This window comes from Argopecten irradians, chromosome 12, assembly GCF_041381155.1.
Source record: "Argopecten irradians isolate NY chromosome 12, Ai_NY, whole genome shotgun sequence".
NCBI lineage: Eukaryota > Metazoa > Mollusca > Bivalvia > Pectinida > Pectinidae > Argopecten > Argopecten irradians.
In genome coordinates this window covers 40,218,391-40,240,484 of record NC_091145.1, presented here as the reverse complement: position 1 = coordinate 40,240,484, position 22,094 = coordinate 40,218,391, and the positions used below count along the sequence as shown (strand labels likewise).

Sequence of the window (22,094 nt, the reverse complement as noted above, 5' to 3'; positions counted from 1 at the left end):
ATAACTCTAGAGATTTGTGTGTGGGGCTTTGCGCATGCTAAGTTCTAACACATGGTGCTGCTTCCTGTTTGTGAAAGATGATGTTTATTGAAGATGATAATTGATTATTTGATAAATAGATTAACACATGCTAAATCAATGTTATGGCAAGTTTAGCGCCACGTTACCACGAAATTGTTTTGACGGTATGAAATGTTTAAAACTTTGGTAGAGCAAACGACTAATTCGTTTGCTTTCTCCTCGATGATAAAATTTGACAGTTCGCCGTGAGTCAGGCGGTATGAGCCAAAATATGCCAATCTTAGCAACGAATTCTAATTTAAATCACAGTGATCTTGTGAACGAGAACCGGCTAAATATGGATGACCACTGTAACACAGGAGATTTGATGGGACCTTTAGGACTAGTGATTCAAGCTGTTTTGGCATTCCTAGCTTTCACTTCACTGATAGGTAAGCGTCAGACATTGTAGATTCTGGCCAAGATCACTAGACTAGTATACAAATGTAGGCCTATTACATGTATCTGATTCGTCACATATACATAGTGACTTATTTTGTTGATGTTTTTGTTGAAATTGGTATTTTTGAACTGTCTATTAAAGTTCCCATTTCCCAAAGATGTTAACATATGAAAATATAATCTTGTTGAATTATTTCCTTTCTATAAGAAAAAGGGGAGGGGCATGTATGTTACTATCAAGGACGTATATGAGAAGGATAAATCACACTGGGTTTTGGAGAAGTACTAGGCAGGAGCTTTTGTGTTTGTGCACTGACCATGACGTTGGGCGACGACTGATTTCCTTTGATATCCGCCGGCGCAGCCTTTGATGTAGCTTGCGGGTGCGAGGGTTACCGTCTTAATTTTTGAAGCGGGCCGACATTTCATGAGCTGTCATATTTTTTTAACACACATTTAAGACATATCCTCTAAATATTCCGTCCTTAAAGCAAGTGATAAACGTTGTGAAATTTAATAAACTTTACATTGGTGTTTTGTTTGATTCGATGAGACAAATATTTGTTGAGAAAAATGATTTTTATTCCCAGTTCATAGGCGTCTCTCGTGGTGTTTAGTAATGTAAAGAGACAGTCACGAATCCTTCTCACTTATAAATCCTTGGTTACTATGTATCAAATGATATAACATGGATTGGAGGAAGGAAGCATTTTCAACTGTGTTGACAAAATAGATTGTCAAATTTTCAAGGCAGTCTGTTCCTTTATCACGGCATATACATACATATGGATAACTGAACTATATAAAGATGTTCTACAGTTGTCTGATAACATCTGTTGAATTATAAAAATTCAAATTTGAAGTGTTTTTCAGAATATAGTCTTTTTTGTTACTTTCAGTGAAAAGATACTGTGAGCCAAAATATGAGCGTAGACCTTGGAAGATATGGTAAGTATGGATCACTATATATCACTTGATTTAATAATTTATGTTATTTAAAATGTCGCAGGTCAACAGATAATGATCTATAATATTTTGAATAGCATTTCATGTGGTGATGGTCTGTCCTTCCTTTGGTCTGACTGTCTGCTTAAAGGATGTCTCGTCGTGCTATACTTCTAACATTGTTGGAGTAACTGACTGTCTGCCCTGTTGACCATCCATAAGCAATTTTTGTTAGGATCAATGCCTACAGATAAAAACATATGATCATTTAATACTTTACTTCTTGTTACTGCTTATCTGTTTTTCACTTATTTCCCATAGTTGTGACATTAATTGGCTAAAGACAAATATCAAAAGTTGTACAGTAACAGAACAATTCAGACTAAGACAATTGTTTTATCATTATTTTTTGTTTTCAGGACCTTTGATACATCCAAACAAGCGTTTGGAGCAATGGTCATCCATTTTGCCAATGTTCTACTGGCCGATATCTTCCAAGGTGATCCATGTACATGGTAAGGCAATAAAGGCATTTTGTATGAAATCAGTTCATTTCTTTAGTCAAAGTATAGTAGATACAATGTATGTGAAATAATTTACCACAACATGTGATTGATGCAGACGCTGTTTACAGTTTTAAGGTGCTGCTTGATCAAATGGACACTGTAAATTACTTGTTTTAAATGATTTTTTTTCCAATGTTAATAGGTTATAGCAATTTCACAGCTATTGCACCATATATATTGTACTGGATGATGTAAATTTTATTCATAACTGTATATGTATCATATGTGATTATAGTCAGTTGTTCACTTGTTATAAGTGATATTTAATAGTACTGTATTTATTTCATTCCAGGTATTTTATAAGTTTTATGCTGGATTCTACCATAGGACTTTTTGTGGTTTACCTAGGTCTTAAATTTACCCAAATTGTTGTCAAAAAATACAATTACCAGTCACTCAAGTTTGGAGAATATGGTAAGTTTTTAGGTGAAATGGCAAAACATATCAGAAAATGTATTAAATATGTCGTATACATTGAGTATCTTTACCAATATGGAGGAAAAGATAATTTTGTGAGATTTCTTGTTGATTGAAATTTTTAATAGTGTGAGAAACATGATAAAAGTGATATGCAAATATTTGAATCTTGATTTGTAGGTAATCCTCCTGAATGTAGTGCTTGGGTGGGACAGTGTGGTCTATATATCTTAGTCATGATACTAGAAAAGTTCCTTATGACTCTACTGGTGCAGTTTGACTTCTGGAAAGATGTAAGTATATATTTCTATGGTGTTTTACAAAAATCTAAGGATAACAACAATTTTTTCTTTACGTTTTTCTGATAAAAGTGATATATAAATGCCTAGCTAAATTCTGCAGGTCTAAAACATCTGTTGACTTGAAATTTCTGACCAGACTAAGGCATGAGATGATAAAACAAGGGGCATTAAATCTTGTTGTCCTATCTCAATGTTGGATTCTCAACTTTGTATACAGTGTTATAAAGACTTCACAAGAGCCAAGACCTATAAATGGTTGATGAATTGATCTTTTCCTTATTGTTTGTAGGTACGGTCATTTCTGATGTCTCCAGTGAAGGATCCTCATATCGAACTCATCATTGTCATGTTTATCATACCCCTGATTGTTAATGTAAGCATTTGATACTACAAACACTACAGATCCACACTGTATACCAAACAACAGCTTTTACATTATAGATATCACCATGGTGAGGTGGAAAGGTCAAGGCCATTGTTACTTATTTATAATAGGGGTAGTTACTTGTACTCTAGTACCTTTTTGCACATGAAACTCAGATTTCATATCTATGTTCATACTGTATTCCAAACAACACATTATAATTCTATACTATGGTGAGGTGGAAAGGTCAAGGTCATTGTTACTAACTACAATTACTTGGATACGTTTTGGCAGATGAAACTTACACTTAATGTACATTTTAGATTTTCCTTTTGATACTTTTACTTTGAATTGCTTTTAAGGTCAAGGTAATTGTTTCTAAAATAAAAAATTGTTTCTATAGCTATTACATGTATTGTTTACCATTCAAACTTCAAACTGGTCTCCAACAGCACAGTTTTTCCTTACCATCATGAAATGGAGTTTGTTTAAGGTCGAAATTAAGGTCACTGTTAAAGACGTTGACAATCTATTTGTGCCAGTCTAATCTAATCTAATGCCAGTTTTCCTGGGCTAACCAAACAGAAACGCCATGCAATGTTCATTTACCTGAAGTGCCTTCTCTGTAATGTAGAATTGTAAGGGTATATTAGTGCTACTGACCACTTATATTGTTACACAACTTGCTGATATTTGGTTGTGTCACAATATCATTACATAAACCATATTTTCCAACCCAAACAAAAATGTCCAAGAAAAATCTGTGATGCTGTTACTTAAATCTGTGATGCAGTTACTTAAATCTGTGATGCTGTTTCAATTACTTTGCCGATGATACATCCAATTCTGTTGAATGCTTGCAATCGTTGCATTATAAAATTGTTGTCACTGCCTTACAATCTCAGTTTTGATTTATAATTCAGTTGCTTCAGTGATTAATTGTCTGTATTTTACTTTCTTATAGGCTTTTATATTCTGGGTGGTTGACAACTTCTTGAAAAGAGAAATGAAAGGTACCAAAAGGATTTATGTGAGTGATAATGATCCTTCAGTGAAGTTCTACAAAACGACTGAACAAGTGCGCTGTTACAACAGAATAGAAAAAGCTGAAGACTTTATAGAATCCGATCTGCTGGTGTCTACAGACGAGGAAGGGGAGGCACGACGCCGTATTGACGGGACAGAGAGACTTATTACATAGTGTTACCTTTCATCATTCATTGTAGCTGCCGTTTTGTGATAAAGCCTTCACTACAAATATGACTTGATTACCTTCAGCTATCTAACTGTAGTGTAAAATTGAGGTAAAATAAAACAAGTTAAAGTGTACAGCCACGATTTAAATACTAGAAGGGTTTCCCATTATATGTAGATTAAAAAGTAGCTAAACAAATTTTAGCGGAATTATACATTTTCAATTTTTTTCCCATCCCGTTTAATTCAAACAATGAACATGAGTCAATGTATTTTCCTGGTGTGTCATCAATATTCACTAGACTTGTTAACATGATATGTTAAGACACTATATCTTGTTTTTAAGATTCATATTCAGGTTTGGGACCAACCTTCCAGTAAAACTATCAGATCAGCTGCCAGTGAGAACATCCTTCTTAATCCCTATCTTAGTTCTAGTAAGGAGACTTTAATTGGAAGATCTAAAAATCCTCTCCACAAAGCACTCGTGTGTAACAACTAGTACATGCTATAAATACTGTATAAATCATCATCTTCACTCATGTATTTATTTTACACCTCATTGTAAACATCCTCCTGTTTGTGATATATTGTATGTGTTGCCTTGTGTGCTTTTAAACCAAACATGCCTCTCTCATCGTATTGTTTAAATTCTACATTGTTCTCTAAAAAAAAAAGATATCATTTTCTCATACTTTTTGTGTACTGGGTTAACATGATATGGTTGTGCATTTACAACTGATTGAAGATATTACAAAATTGATGATTTTATCAGTCATCATGTCTGCCTGCAGGACGTGCTAAAGATATGTATGAAATAAAATGTTATATTTTCATGAATAGTCAATGCATGGAATATTAAGTGTATATTTATATATAATATACATATTTGTTGATTATTATGTATATGTGTACCCCAAATAGTATTTATATCTAAAAGTACTTGTAATAATTATTGCATATTAATATATAGGGCTTAATATACACAGTAATTGACTCAATATGACAGCTTTAACCTTACCCTAAATGCAATAAATCTGTTAATGCATATTCTCAGTATGTAATACATATTTACGTGAATGTTTTTATATCATATAAGTTACATCAAATTATAAATTTTACAAATATTAAAACATTTTCATACCATGTGTCGACCAAAATAAACATTGTGCGACATAATGTAGCACATCTGTGCAATGAAGAAAAGAATAAGCATTTATGCTTCATAATTGTGCTGTAGTACTTAATCCTTTGATTGATCAACCAAGCTTTATGATTATGGGAGTAGAATGTTTCTAAGTATTACATGATCGGTACTATTTTTATCTACCGCGGTAGGTTTTACTTCTAATTTAACGTAAAATAGAACCCAAAGTCAAACTCATGTAAGAATTTTTTTTTAATTTAAAATATTTTCTTTGTCTATACCAAACTTTTGATGATATGTTCAAAAATATCATAATTACATAGATAACTCAAAGGACTTTTTGTCAATTTCCCATTAAAGTATATATTCACTTTATCATTTTTACATTTTCAAGTAAAGAGTTTGTTTGTGAGCGATTTTCACTTTTCTTTATGTACTCTGTATTTAAGAAATTTGTTTAAATAGTGATTTAAGATTCATGAAGTATTAATTTTCTTTTTAAATGTGTTGGATCACATACAAATCCAGATTTGCTACATGTAAATGTTTTTATTAATGCCAAAATTATCTTTTTGTTCAGGGATTTCAATTTTGAAAGTTGTTTTTATATTCAACTTTCGTAAAGTCAACAATACTTTAAATGTATCTTTGCGTCATATATGAATCCATCATCTGTTAATTTACTGTCAAAGAGTCATCTTTATTTCTGTAATTTCTAGATTTTGAATTGGGAAGAAATTCCATTAATGTGACTACTTATTTGTCTTTAATCAAACAAATTAAATTTCATCATTTCATTTAGCATGTCTACTTTGAATGTCACTGTACAATACATAGCATCTTTACAAGTTCGTCAAATTGTTGTTTTATGAGTTTTGTGTACTGTCCCCCATGTCACCTGTTAATTGGTTGTTGTCATTGGACACCTATCACTCTATGGTGTTCATACCCTCACTGCTGTACTAACTTATTGCAATACAAATGTATTCAACAGTAATATATCAAATCCGATATGAAAATTGTTTACATTATCCTGAAGTATCAGAGTTGTATTATCCCTTTGTTTCACTCTGCCAGTACCGACGCAGTAAAATAAAGGGAAGTAACTCTGGTAGGTATATATATTTTTTAAATTTATTAGATCAATACAAGTATGCCTTTAGGTTATAATGTTCTGCAATTTAGAGGCTAAAGGAATTATATCGGTTTTGTCCACACTGGCCTCATTTTAAGATCATTGTCAAGAACAGGATGCACTTCAAAATAGAAATAAAACATGCTTTGTATTTCTGTTTTCAAATGAAAGCTCCACACAAGTTATATAATATCACACCATGTTTAATAGTTGGTGGAGGAAACCTATACAAGTAAAAATAATCGTGGTATATTGTCACATGTCATGTATAGGTGTCTTGGTATATTGTCACATGTCATGTATATATGTGTCTTGGTATATTGTCACATGTACATGTATGTGTCACATGTACATGTATATATGTGTCTTGGTATATTGTCACATGTACATGTATGTGTCTCAGTATATTGTCACATGTACATGTATATGTGTCTTGGTATATTGCCACATGTCATGTATATGTGTCTTGGTATATTGTCACATGTACATGTATGTGTCTCAGTATATTGTCACTTGTTATTATATGTGTCTTGGTACATTGTCACATGTACATGTATGTGTTTGGTACATTGTCACATGTACATGTATGTATTTGTACATTGTCACACATGTGTCTTGGTACATTGTCACATGTATGTATGTTCTTGGTATATTGTCACATGTACATGTATGTGTCTTGGTATATTGTCACATGTACATGTATGTGTCTTGGTAATTGTGTCAGTTTCCGGTATTCACATGGTATATGCATGTTGGTATTTGTCACGTGTACATGTATATGTGTCTCTTGGTATATTGTCACATGTATGTGTTGTACTTGCACATGTATATTGGTAATTGCACACATGTGCTTGTACATTGTCACATGTATGTCTTGGTATATTGTCATTGGTTTGTATTGTCACATGTTGTATTGAGACTGACATTGTGTCATGGTATGTCAATTATGTGTCTGGTAACATGACTGTATGTGTCACATGTTGTTCATGGTATTTTGTCATGCATGTCACATTGTCACATGTACATGTATGTGTCATGGTATATGTCACATGTATTATGTGTCATGGATATTGTCACATGTACATGTATGTGTCATGTGTATGTATGTTGATATGTACTTATTGTCTGTACATGTATGTGTCTTATTGGTCACATGTATGTGTCTTGCCCCCTACGATTTTCAGATGAGTTTTCCACACTTGATCAGTTAGTGGGCTTCCTGTGATGTACCAAAATAGTCCCAAATGTATATTGAGAAGAAAGTAAGAAGCCATCTTACTGACAAGTGTACTGTATTGTGTTAATCATTCCTTGGAAGCTTGTATGTTGATACTGTACATTTCCCTTGATGCTGCTATGTTTGCTGACAATCAAACTTTCCTGTCACTGCTGTGTCTAACTATTCAGCTACTTATACTACATAACTTACCCTGGTGTGTAGCCCTGTCAATGTGTTAAGTTCATAAAGTTTCTCTTGGAACATGTATTTAGTGGTTAAATAATCAATTCTATAGTTAAATTTTGTATAAGAAATGCAAATACAAAAGATTTTAAATCTTATATACTGGGTATTCATATTTCTAATATCTATTTTAAGTTTCCCAGACTATTTTTTTTTATAAGGGTGATGCCATCACATATTTTATCAGTTATGTGGGTTTTTGTTTATAACATTTCTTGGTCTGATTGATTGATATTGCACAGTGAGGATTTAGTGAGAGTGACAAAGATTAGGTTTGACCTTGAGATTTGAACGCTGATATGAGATCATTTGACCTTGGCTTGGTAATATGAATTGGATAACAATGGTTGACTTTTCCGTGCATCAAGAATTAACTTGTTAGGTCACCTGACCATAGTTTTTTGTCCGTCATTCTGCATTGTGCATTAACATTTCCTTGTGGGTCAATGAAGTAATATCAACAGTTATTTTCCATATAACACCAATCTGATTAAAATACAGATCCTTATAACCACTCCGTTATATAAAGGATCTGACAATATCCCATATGGGGTCACGTCCAGATGACCTTTGTACCACGTGGTCTTCATATAAGATACATTTTCTACACCTTGTCACACCCATTGAAAACGATATTTCGTCCCAGTATACATATACAATTAGCTTTATTGTGCTCTTTGGGCGAGATGACTACGTAAACCAAAATAATTCTGACAGTTTTTTAAACTATTTCGTCCCTGAAATTCACTGTCAAAATTAGTAGCAATTTGATTGGCCATTTCCAAAGGTCACCAGGACATGACCCCTAATGGGATTTTTCAGATCCTCTTATCTAACGTATTTTAATCAGATTGATATAACACTGGATCCTTATAGACATATCTGTAGGATACGAATTACATTTCCTTGTGAAAGCGATAACTTGAGTAAATATAAACCAAGCTTGATAAAACTTATATGTAGACTTACATTGGAAAAATCTTGTACAAGTTGAGAATCAGCTTGATTCAACAGTAATTTATGGAGGTATTGCCCTTTGCACTAATAATTATTATTAGACCTTGTGAACACGATAAATTGAATAGATATGAACCGAGCTGAATGAAACTTGAATTTAGACTAAAATTGGGAAGATCTCGGATCAGTTCAAAAATCGACCTGATTAGATAGTTACTTACAAAGTTATTGTCCTTTGCAATTATAATTATTGAATCCTGTGAACATGATAACTTAAATAAATATGATCCGAGCTTAATGAAACTTTGCCTATAGACCAACTTTGGAAATATCTAAAAAAAAAATTGAAAATCAGCTTGATTCGACTAACTTATTTACGGAGTTATTGCTCTTTGCTATAATAATTACTTAACCTTCTGAACACAGTAATGTTAGTAAATATGCACCAAGATTAATACAAATTTGTATATAGACCTATTAGATGTATGTTTCTCTTTTGTGAACAAAAGACATCAGTTGGCTAGTAAATTACATACCTAATTTGTATCAAATATCAGGTGACCGTTAAGGCCCATGGGCCTCTTGTTCTTTAATATATCAATATGATATGATAGATTATTTAGCCTTTGTATTAAGAATACAAATAGATACATGAAAAACACATCCTTTTTGACTTTTCAGTTCATAGAATATCTTAAACAATCGATTATAATCAGTGCAGATGTAAACCAGTAGTAATTATGTTATTCAACAAAAGTGTAATTGATTAAAGACAAGCTTTCTTTCAAATAGTAAGATGTTGATATGTTTTTGTTTTTTAAATACAGAATGGATTGGATGTATATTATTTGTCTAGTTCAGTTAGATTTGTTCCGATTGCTGTGTGATGTAATGTTACTGTAAGTTCATAGGAATGTGTTCTGTTAGTAATGATAAGCAAAAGTATGAAACGACCATTTGTAAGGATTATTTCATAAATGAAAATAAAAATTACATGCATTTTATTAATGTGCCATTATTTTTACCTGTAACCAATCTGATTAAAATCAGCTGTTTGATACTCCGCTACAAACAGTGACCTCGATGGGCTACTGTCAGATGCGGAGTATCAAACAGCTGATTTTAATCAGATTGGCCTGTAACTGCCGGAAAAACATCACTTTTTACGGAGGGAAAAAGAATATTAAAAATTAAACATTAAAAACATGTTGAAAGTTATAGCCTAAGGATGCAAAATATAATGAATATCGTTTAAAAAGAAGAAAAATCTCTTTATTTTCATATTTTTTATCAAATTATTGGATATAATTAAAAAATTAAAATTAGGCAAGAAAATTTTAGAATTAGAATTAATTTAAGTTAGAATTATTATCTTTGAAATGTAAACCTGATTTTGTTTCAAAACTTTTGTTGTAATAATGACGATGTTTTAGGTGATTTTCTACCAATATTTTATTAAAACTAATCTATAACGTTCCGGACAGGTGCGCGGATTAGTCGGTAGATCGAGATCATTTGGAGGTTTTGCTCTTATTCCACTACTGTAAATCGTTTCACTGATTCAGATCGTGCACCGCAACATGTAAACAATGTAGTCTGCAATGGCAGCAGGGTCTTACTATAAGAAATGCAGTATACAGTTCTGCAAACGATGTAAATTTAAAGCTGCAAGGGCACAAGGTCTGATCTGCAAGTTTGTCTTGGATCAGAGATTCGACTTAGAAGAAAAGAATCATGCACTGGAATGTCTGGAAGATTATTTGGACGACGGTGGTTTGGTCCATGGATACGACAACCTCCGAAATGACGATGTGATTTTATATTCCCTCAACAAACATAAACGATGGATGCTTTTGGATTATATAAATGAACTAGTGGAAAGAGAAGAAGTGAAGGATGACGAATTCCGGCTTGTTTTACACGAAAGATCGGCGGCACCACCATCAAAACGTCATGTTATACTGGAGCCAGAGCTCTTAGAGGAGCTAAAAGAGCACACGTTAGCTTATCATGACAGTAAATGTACAAACCATCATATCTACCCGTCTGGATATTTCTCTACCGTAACTGATCTATCCCTCAAGTGTTATACTCACACTGTCAATCACAGCTCTGGTCCACAACAAAAACTTCAGAAGTTTCAACACGAAAGGTATGCATATAGGCCTAATAGAATCTACATGGTTAAGAATAACAGGTTTAATACAAAGGTGATGAAACTTGAAAAGTGTAGAATTGTTGAAGCAGGAAAGTCATTTAAAGTCTAATATGCTTTCTTCAGTAGTTATTATAATTAAATTTACATATTATACTATCTGCCCTTGCAGGCAGGTATTGATTGTGATGTCATCAGTTAGCAAGCAAAATGTCATAATTTGTACTTTTCATAGAAAAAGAGTTTCGCTCAAAAAATAACGATGTCACAAAATAAAAGATACCTATCTGCATGAAAGATAACACGAATATGCCAAGACAGAATAGGTGGTTGATAAATTGTCCATCCTGAGATGAGCTCTAAAACCAAAATCCGAGCTTTGGTTATGTTATGTACAACTTACATGCAAAGGAATTGAACAATCACCAGGCAGTATATATAGCCACGCCTCATGCTGGCAAAGGCACATGTACATATTCAATACCATAGCATACATGATAAAAAATGCAAACTTATGTGGGTTATCCGGACTGTTTGATTGACGGCTGGCAATCCGTCAGTTGGACTAGGTAAATTATCAGTGACCAATAGTGGTAAAGCATCTGGCTAGTATTTGGAAGCCATAGATCTGAACTACAGTCTGGACATTATTTCCTCTCCTGTTACAAAATATTTGTTCCAGTTCCCAATTCCAGAACTGAAAACACACAGACAAAACAGACCCTACATATATACCCAGGGCCATTGTATAAAACCATATTTTTTTCTAGAAGGTCATATTGTCAAAAAAATTTATGCATTGAGAAGAGCAAAATAATATTTATGCATATGAATAAACATGTATATACATTTGAAGATTACCAAGGTTGATGTCCATCATCACATCATGGCATCTTAAACACCTCACCACTAGATGAATCGTAATAAAAACATCTCCCTGTCAGAGGAATCTATATCAAAACACCTCCCTGTCAGAGGAATCTATATCAAAACACCTCCCTGCTAGAGGAGTCTTTATCAAAACACCTCCCTGTCAGAGGAATCTATATCAAAACACCTCCCCACTAGAGGAGTCTTTATCAAAACACCTCCCTGTCAGAGGAATCTATATCAAAACACCTCCCCGCTAGAGGAGTCTTTATCAAAACACCTCCCCACTAGATGAATCTTAATAAAAACACTTCCCTGCCAGAGGAAACTTAATTAAAACACCTCCCTGCCAGAGGAATCTTAATCAAAACAAGTCCCTGCTGTAGGAATCTAAATCAAAACATCTCCCCTCCAGAGGAATTTAAATCAAAACACCTCCCTGCTAGAGGAATCTTAATTAAAACACCTCCCTGCCAGAGGAATCTTAATCAAAACATCTCCTCGCTAGAGGAATCTTAATCAAAACACGTCCCTGCTGTAGGAATCTTAATCAAAACACCTCCCTGCCAGAGGAATCTTAATCAAAACACCTCCCTGCCAGAGGAAACTTTATCAAAACACCTCTCTGCTATAGGAATCTTAATCAGAACATCTCCCCGCTAGAGGAATCTATATCAAAACATCTCCCCACTAGAGGAATCTTAATCAAAACACCTCCCTGCCAGAGGAATCTTAATCAAAACACCTCCCTGCCAGAGGAATCTTTATCAAAACACCTCCCTGCTATAGGAATCTTAATCAAAACATCTCCCCGCTAGAGGAATCTTTTTCAAAACACCTCCCCACTAGAGGAATCTAAATCAAAACATCTCCCTGCTAGAGGAATCTTTATCAAAACATATCTCCCTGCTAGAGAAATCTTTATCAAAACATCTCCCTGCTAGAGGAATCTTTATCAAAACATCTCCCTGCTAGAGGAATCTTTATCAAAACATCTCCCTGCTAGAGGAATCTTTATCAAAACATCTCCCTGCTAGAGGATCTAATAAAAATCTCCCTGCTAGAGAATCTATCAAAACATCTCCCTGCTAGAGAATCTTAATCAAAACATCTCCCTGCTAGAGGAATCTTAATCAAAACATCTCCCTGCTAGAGGAATCTTTATCAAAACATCTCCCTGCTAGAGGAATCTTAATCAAAACACCTCCCTGCTAGAGGAATCTTAATCAAAACATCTCCCTGCTAGAGGAATCTTTATCAAAACATCTCCCTGCTAGAGGAATCTATATCAAAACACCTCCCCGCTAGAGGAGTCTTTATCAAAACACCTCCCTGCTAGATGAATCTTAATCAAAACACTTCCCTGCCAGAGGAAACTTAATTAAAACACCTCCCTGCCAGAGGAATCTTAATCAAAACAAGTCCCTGCTGTAGGAATCTAAATCAAAACATCTCCCCTCCAGAGGAATTTAAATTCAAAACATCTCCCTGCTAGATGAATCTTAATCAAAACATCTCCCTGCTAGAGGAATCTAAATCAAAACATCTCCCTGCTAGAGGAATCCTTATCAAAATACCTCCCCGCTAGAGGAGTCTTAATAAAAAATCTCCCTGCTAGATGAATCTTAATCAAAACACCTCCCGGCTAGATTCCTATCTTAATCAAAACACCTCCCAGCTAGAGGAATCTTAATCAAAACACCTCCCTGCTAGAGGAATTTAAATCAAAACACCCCCTGGCTAGAGGAATCTTTATCAAAACACCTCCCCACTAGAGGAATCTTAATCAAAACACCTCCCAGCTAGAGGAATCTTAATCAAAACATCTCCCTGCTAGAGGAATATTTATCAAAACACCCCCTGGCTAGAGGAATCTTTATCAAAACACCTCCCCACTAGAGGAATCTTAATCAAAACATCTCCCGGCTAGAGGAATCTTTATCAAAACATCTCCCTGTCAGAGGAATCTATATCAAAACACCTCCCCGCTAGAGGAGTCTTTATCAAAACACCTCCCTACTAGATGAATCTTAATCAAAACACCTCCCTGCCAGAGGAAACTTAATTAAAACACCTCCCTGCCAGAGGAATCTTAAATCAAAACACGTCCCTGCTGTAGAGAATCTAAATCAAAACATCTCCCCTCCTAGAGGAATTTAAATCAAAACACCTCCCTGCCGTAGAGGAATTTAAATCAAAACACCTCCCTGTCAGAGAAATCTTAATCAAAACACCTCCCTGCTAGAGGAATCTTAATCAAAACACTCCCCTGCTAGAGGAATCTTAATTAAAACACCTCCCTGCCAGAGGAATCTTAATCAAAACATGTCCCTGCTGTAGGAATCTTAATCAAAACATCTCCCTGCTAGAGGAATCTTAATCAAAACACCTCCCTGCCAGAGGAATCTTAATCAAAACACCTCCCTGCCAGAGGAATCTTTATCAAAACACCTCCCTGCTATAGGAATCTTAATCAAAACATCTCCCCGCTAGAGGAATCTCAATCAAAACACGTCCCTGCTGTAGGAATCTTAATCAAAACATCTCCCTGCTAGAGGAATCTTATTCAAAACACCTCCCTGCCAGAGGAATCTTAATCAAAACACCTCCCTGCCAGAGGAATCTTTATCAAAACACCTCCCTGCTATAGGAATCTTAATCAAAACATCTCCCTGCTAGATGAATCTTAATCAAAACACCTCCCCACTAGAGGAATCTTAATCAAAACACCTCCCTGCTAGAGGAATCTTAATCAAAACATCTCCCCTGCTAGAGGAAATCTTCAAAACACGTTGCTGTAGGAATCCAGCTAGAGGAATCTTAATCAAAACACCTCCCTGCTAGAGGAATCTTAATCAAAACACCTCCCTGCTAGAGGAATCTTAATCAAAACACCTCCCTGCTAGAGGAATCTTAATCAAAACATCTCCCTGCTAGATGAATCTTAATCAAAACACCTCCCCACTAGAGGAATCTTAATCAAAACATCTCCCTGCTAGATGAATCTTAATCAAAACATCTCCCTGCTAGATGAATCTTAATCAAAACATTTCCCTGCTAGATGAATCTTAATCAAAACACCTCTTTGTAGATTCCTATCTTAATTAAAAGACCTCCCTGCTAGATGAATCTTAATCAAAACACCTCCGTGTAGATTCCTATCTTAATTAAAAGACCTCCCTGCTAGAGGAATCTTGATCAAAACATCTCCCCAGTACAGCATTGGGTTTTAATGGTGTTGTTTTGTTGTCAGTGTGATTCGTGGAGACGTCCATCCTGTGGCTGTCCCCGAGATCAGATATGAGATAACAGACCCAGACTTTGTTATTGGACCTTGTAAATGTGATTCAAAGAAAGGTAAATATTGACCAGACTCTTCACCATGTTTAGTGAGCACTTCAAGCACATGTGGTGTGCATAGGTAAAATATAGAATTCATGCATCAAGATTTCATATACACTAAATCAATGGGAAAGTCAATTTCTTAACACATTAGGTATGCAAAGATGGGTTACCATGACAAGTAGTAAACAGATTGGTAATACCTCATCATACATTGTGTACATAGCAACATTTTAAACTCGATTCTGATTTGTAATAAGTACAGTTCTAAAAAAGGGTAAATTGATTTATTTTCAGGTTTCATACACAGATGTACAACCAAAGTGAAAAGGTTTGGTTGGAAGAAGAAGGGGAATCACAATAAGTCCTGGAGTCGCTGGTACTACCAGGGCCTGGACCACACGGAGCACCAGAGGTACCGCAATGGTTACTATGACAACAACTACCATCTTACAGACACCTTGTGGCCCAGAGCACATTCAAATGAAGGAATCTTTCAAAGTGATAGCCCTAAGGATGAAAATCAACCTAGAAATTTTACATTCAAAGACTTTTTATGTTCTGGCAATTCTAATTCATTGAAAAAACCTAAAAAAGACTTTAAAAAGAAGAAAAGGATACCTCGTCAAAAGGATGTTGAGAAGATTCCATACACTACTATAAAACGTCCAGTTCCCAAAAAACAATATGATATTGATACTAGGAAATCAGAAATAAAAAAGGAGGTATCCATAGTAAATGTTGGTACGAAACAAACATTGAAAACCAAACCGAAGAGAAATGACATACACTATGATATAAAACCTTTAGGCAAGGATTTTAACAAATCTTTCTGCAGCTGTATGGTAAATAAAGACAGTATAGAGGACATTAGAACTCAGCCCAAGGGACTCCAAGTTCACATTGCAAACTGTGTTCCCCAGCAACTTAGGCTGTGTGTGACAGGGGAGACAACTCAGGCTTATCTGCTGTTTTGGCAGAAATCTGAGTGGTCTAAATGGTCCACTGAGGCAGAATACTGGTGTGTGTTTTTACTTGGTAATAAAATCATATTGATCAGACTATTATTGATGAAAATATTGATGAACATTTTCAATACATCCACTTCGAGATACTAAAATCATGTGGGGATTTACAATCAATATATATAGTCCCACCTTCCTGTGATTCAGCCTTGATACTCCAGGGGTTCTGATAACATTCGATCTCTACACCCCTGGACTATCTCATAGTAGAATTGGAGGCAGCTCAGTGGAAAACATTTGACCAATCACAGGACAGCAAAGATTTCCTTTGAAGACTACAATAAGGGCGACGCCCAACTTCAAAGCCACACAGTCGACTACTTTGTTCCGTTATTCGGCTCTTTTGATGTACATCAAAGGACTAAATTACCTGGTCTGTTCTGTTGCCTTTAATTTTACTATGAGATAGTTCAGGGGTGTAGAGATGATAAGTGATTGGAACCCCTGGGGTATCGAGGATGTCTGTGATTGTGACATCATATTTTGATGACATTTTTGGGACATCACAATCACCTAAATTATACTCTACCCACGTTGTTTTAGTATCTTGGAACCCATGGCATCACCTTAAATGTTGTTTTTTATTTGTTTTTCTGTATCACGTAATGTATTTAGTTTTTAGTATCTTATAACCCCGGCATCACCTTTAATGTTGTTTTTTATTTGTTTTTCTGTATCACGTAATGTATTTAGTTTTAGTATCTTATAAACCCCCGGCATCACCTTTAATTTGTTTTTTATTTGTTTTTCTGTATCACGTAATGTATTTAGTTTTAGTATCTTATAACCCCGGCATCACCTTTAATGTTGTTTTTTTATTTGTTTTTCTGTATCACGTAATGTATTTAGTTTTAGTATCTTATAAACCCCGGCATCACCTTTAATGTTGTTTTTTATTTGTTTTTCTATATCACGTAATGTATTTAGTTTTAGTATCTTATAACCCTGGCATCACCTTAAATGGTTTTGTTTTTTATTGTTTTTTCTGTATCACGTAATGTATTTAGTTTTAGTATATCTTATAACCCTGGCATCACCTTAAATGTTGTTTTTTTTATTTGTTTTTCTGTATCACGTAATGTATTTAGTTTTTAGTATCTTATAACCCCGGCATCACCTTTAATGTTGTTTTTTTATTTGTTTTTCTGTATCACGTAATGTATTTAGTTTTAGTATCTTATAACCCCGGCATCACCTTTAATGTTGCTTTTTTATTTGTTTTTCTGTATAACGTAATGTATTTAGTTTTAGTATCTTATAACCCCGGCATCACCTTTAATGTTGTTTTTTATTTGTTTTTCTGTATCAGGTAATGTATTTAGTTTTTAGTATCTTATAACCCTGGCATCACCTTAAATGATGTTTTTTATTTGTTTTTCTGTATCAGGTAATGTATTTAGTTTTAGTATCTTATAACCCTGGCATCACCTTAAATGTGTTTTTTTATTTGTTTTTCTGTATCACATAATGTATTTAGTTTTAGTATCTTATAACCCTGGCATCACCTTTAATGTTGTTTTTTTATTTGTTTTTCTGTATCAGGTACAGTATTGGTAAACAAAAGAGCCACCATGATGGTATAAATGTTGGGAGAATTTGTGCCATAGGACTATAACTGTTTCACTGTTGTTTACTTTCAGGTTAAAAATCCTTCTGAAGCCGTTCACCAAGGGACAGTTACTACTGCCAATCTTTCTCCGGGAGGAGCTTGCTGGTAAACCAGGTCACGTATACAAAGTTCTTGAACTTGTGGATATTGCACAACGTGTTGTTAATCTGGCAACTGCAAAGAAGGGGTGTGTAGTCATTTATCTACAAGAATAGATTTTCACTTTTACTTCAACTAAGTGGAAACCTGTTGGTATGGATTCTGTAAATACAAATGTACTTTATATTAACAGGCTTTCTGTGAAACCTAGACTTGAGTCTGTGAAGTTTGAGCCTGGTCAGTTGACTGCCCGAGTGAGTAGAGCCAGAGTTGACATACAGACTGTTCAGGAAGCTTACAAAACACTTTCAGGTGGAAATCAACACATATTATATGAAGATGAGAAACAAATGTTGGAAACGACTCTGAATTCTGATGTAAGTGTAGCTATAGGAATAATGCTGATTATCTTCCTTAGTTGATGGCACTAAGTAATAAGTGTAGTTTTTGAGTTTAAGTGTCAGGACTTGGACAATATATACATATACTGTTGAAAATGTACTTTGCCCACCCTCGAATGTCCAGTGTCTACTACGGGTATGCGCTGTTTGGCTGACTAACGTGGGTAACCGATGACACATTTATTTATAGCATCAAGCTATCTGGATTTATGTCATCTATGGTTTATATAGATGTTAGGGATGTATAGAAATTCATCTTACTGTGTATCCACAGGTTAAAAACAAGAGAATCACAATTTTATTGTACAGGTGGGATTACTGGAGTCATACGAGTTGTTACCCTCCTCCCTAACACAGACGATGGATTTTGGATTCTGTAAGTCGTGTCTAGATAACTTTGACCCCCCACTACTGAATGGATGTGTCCTGTTGCCATGCCTACACTACTACTGTGTTCCCTGTTGGAGGAAGTACATCTGGGAGAGAATTCAGAACCGTTGTTCTAGTGTGTCCTGTCAGGTACCTTAATCGTATTTATCAAATACATATTGTATATGGTCTTGTGAAAACAGGATTTTTGTATCAATTAACAATGCTTAATATAGCCAGTTATTTTCGTGGGTTTAAAAATTGGAAATTTTTTAATTAAACCAAGAAAATTCAATTTTAGTTGTTTTAAATTTTCACCATTTGACCATAATGGTTTATATGGTCAAACCTGTCTTAGTGACCACCTCTGTATAAAGACTTCCTGCTTTATAAGACCACTTTTTCAGGGTCCCAAATGGTTCGATTTTAACAGAGTTTGTTCTGTGTATTCAGACCACTTGGCTATAAAGACTATCTTTTCTTGGCCTCTTGGGTGGTCTTTATACACAGGTTTGACTGTACACGTTTCTTGTAATTTTATCAATATTTTACGGATAAAATTTTCCTGGCGAAAATATGGTATGGTATGTCTGATTTCTGTTCTTCTGTTAAACATAAAAAAATCACTACAGTTTAAATCAGATCTTATTTCCGTATTATGCCACAGTTTTACATTAATTGTCTATGTAAAGTGGTTAATACTTATCTAATCCATAAACTTAAATATCATGGCCACAAATTAAGTACACTTTCATGGAGAATTTTATTTCTGTATATTTTGTAGGATGATACGTGTGATGAAGTTGTGGATGAGGTGATGATTCAGACCCTTCTGCCGTGTCAACTTTATAACCACTGGTTACATAGCCGTGCTGAGGGAGCGGTAGCTCAGTCTCCCCAGTGGCACCACTGTCCTAAACAGTCATGTGACCTGGTGGCTAAGGTGACCAAAGTTGGTATGTTTTAGACCAAATTCCCAGTCTTTCTTCACTGTACATAGTACTCGTTATTGCCTATTAATTTGCATGTTGATGGTGTTCAGGGGCTGTGGTAGCCGAGTTGTTAAAGAGACATTACCACTAGCCCTCCACCTCTGGGTGTCAAGTTTGAATTCTACATTAGACAGTTGCCAGTTACTGATCGTAGGTTGGTTGTATTCTTTAGGTTCTCGAGTTTTCTTCCACCACCTAAACCTGTGATGTACTTACTAAAAGTAATTGACTGGTTAATTGGGTGTAAATCAAAATGATGTTGATGACTTAGTTATTATAAAGATGGCCTTATAAATAAGATTTCATCAATTCAATGAAATTATTTGTGTAATTTTGTAAGTAATTGTACCACCAGGTTTCTCCCAAGGTAATTTTCCGGTAGCCTGTGATTGATGGATCGCCAGCTGTCAATCAAACCGCACGTGACTTTGCATTTTGTATTGTGTGTGCTACGATGTTTGCTCCGACATTGAATAGAAACATGTGCGTTTGTGAGCACGAGGCGTGGCTATATTACACCTGGCGATCGGTCAATTGTGACCGAGTTTGGTGTTTCTTCTGTGATGTAATTTTGGTGTATTTGTACCACCAGGTTTCTCCCATAGTAATGTACCGGTAGCCTGTGGTTGTGACCCAGTTTGGTGTGTCTCCTGTGATGTAATTTTGATGTATTTGTACCACCAGGTTTCTCCCATGGTAATGTACCAGTAGCCTGTGGTTATGACCGTGATTGGTGTGTCTCCTGTGATGTAATTTTGATGTATTTGTACCACCAGGTTTCTCCCAAGGTAATGTACCGTTAGCCTGTGGTTATGACCAAGTTGGGTGATTCTCCTGTGATGTAATTTTGATGTATTTGTACCACCAGGTTTCTCCCATGGTAATGTACCGGTAGCCTGTGGTTATGACCGTGATTGGTTTGACTCCTGTGATGTAATTTTGATGTAATTGTACCACCAGGTTTCTCCCATGGTAATGTACTGGTAGCCTGTGGTTGTTACAGAGTTTGGTGTTGGTCCTGTGATGTAATTTTGATGTATTTGTACCACCAGGTTTCTCCCATGGTAATGTACCGGTATATAATATAATAAGTTTTATTTCATAAGATACTGATATAGACTTACAGCTATTCGTGTGTGTCCCAGGTCTAAACGTATATATACTATCAGTTATCAGTGCCATGCGATAGCTGGCCAGGTCTGTACATAATAGTCTGGGTTATAGGTATAGGTTTCTCGTTGTTGTGTAATGGTATGTGGTGTCTGAACATCTTATATGTAATGCTAATTGTGAAACTGGTCAGTATTAATTGGTTCAGCGTGTTACTTATGTTATACAGTAGCTATCCATGTATCAGATGTTTCAGGTGTTGGATATCATGGCCAAATACTGATTCTCATGCTCTCGTTGTTATGTATATAGAGCTGACCAGTTATTGTAGAAGAGAGAGGGAGAAACATAGAGGAGCACACACCTTGTGTGTGGTCCCATTTTGGGTCACATGTATCAACAATGACTCTATGTAACGTATGAAGTACAGCAGAATAAAATGTGAACCAAAACATCAGAGTCAATCATCATTTCAATGACAATTCTCAACGCACAAGAAGTTATACGGACCCAACAAACGAAGACTACATATACCTGATGGCCACCTATACAACAGCTAAATAATACAACTTTACAAAACAAGATTCAAAAACCATTTTATTATAGGTAGCCTGTGGTTATGACCGTGATCGGTGTGTCTCCTGTGATGTAATTTTGATGTATTGTGTACCACCAGGTTTCTCCCAAGGTAGTGTACCGGTGGCCTGTGGTTGTGACTCAGTTTGGTGTGTCTCCTGTGATGTAATTTTGATGTATTTGTACCACCAGGTTTCTCCCATGGTAATGTACCGGTAGCCTGTGGTTATGACCGTGTTTGGTGTGTCTCCTGTGATGTAATTTTGATGTATTTGTACCACCAGGTTTCTCCCATGGTAATGTACCAGTAGCCTGTGGTTGTTACAGAGTTTGGTGTTGGTCCTGTGATGTAATTTTGATGTATTTGTACCGCCAGGTTTATCCTATGATAATGTACCAGTAGCTTGTGGTTATGACCAAGTTTGGTGTTGGTCCTGTGATGTAATTTTGATGTATTTGTACCACAAGGTTTCTCCCATGGTAATGTACCGGTAGCCTGTGGTTGTGACAGAGTTTGGTGTTGGTCCTGTGATGTAATTTTGATGTATTTGTACCACCAGGTTTCTCCCATGGTAATGTACCGGTAGCCTGTGGT

At 35.4% G+C, this 22,094-nt stretch overlaps 2 protein-coding genes across 2 annotated transcripts in view; both read left to right on the top strand.

Annotated features, from left to right (window-relative positions):
* Window positions 1–28: 28 nt before the first annotated feature.
* LOC138305172 (store-operated calcium entry regulator STIMATE-like) lies at window positions 29–6,873 on the top strand. The gene is made up of 7 exons (XM_069245592.1): window positions 29–452; window positions 1,362–1,410; window positions 1,827–1,922; window positions 2,266–2,387; window positions 2,571–2,683; window positions 2,982–3,065; window positions 4,021–6,873. The coding sequence occupies exons 1-7, from the start codon at window positions 281–283 to the stop codon at window positions 4,255–4,257; spliced, it is 873 nt and encodes a 290-aa protein (XP_069101693.1). The 5' UTR covers window positions 29–280; the 3' UTR covers window positions 4,258–6,873.
* Window positions 6,874–10,320: 3,447 nt separating this feature from the next.
* Window positions 10,321–22,094, top strand: part of LOC138305169 (uncharacterized) — an 18,233-nt gene continuing 6,459 nt past the window's right edge. Inside the window, exons 1-7 of the mRNA XM_069245588.1 lie at window positions 10,321–11,103; window positions 15,230–15,333; window positions 15,616–16,339; window positions 17,984–18,139; window positions 18,245–18,428; window positions 18,762–18,971; window positions 19,606–19,777. Coding sequence (XP_069101689.1) covers window positions 10,553–11,103; window positions 15,230–15,333; window positions 15,616–16,339; window positions 17,984–18,139; window positions 18,245–18,428; window positions 18,762–18,971; window positions 19,606–19,777 — 2,101 coding nt within the window. The 5' untranslated portion in view covers window positions 10,321–10,552. The remainder of the gene's footprint in view (window positions 11,104–15,229; window positions 15,334–15,615; window positions 16,340–17,983; window positions 18,140–18,244; window positions 18,429–18,761; window positions 18,972–19,605; window positions 19,778–22,094) is intronic.

What these genes read in the sequence shown, in the direction of transcription:
- LOC138305172 (XM_069245592.1), top strand. Translation starts at nt 281, where the DNA reads ATGAGCCAAAATATGCCAATCTTAGCAACGAATTCTAATTTAAATCAC. An exon ending in AGCTTTCACTTCACTGATAG is followed by an intron (nt 453 to 1,361) that starts GTAAGCGTCAGA and finishes TGTTACTTTCAG; the next exon opens with TGAAAAGATACTGTGAGCCA. An exon ending in AGTTTGACTTCTGGAAAGAT is followed by an intron (nt 2,684 to 2,981) that starts GTAAGTATATAT and finishes TATTGTTTGTAG; the next exon opens with GTACGGTCATTTCTGATGTC.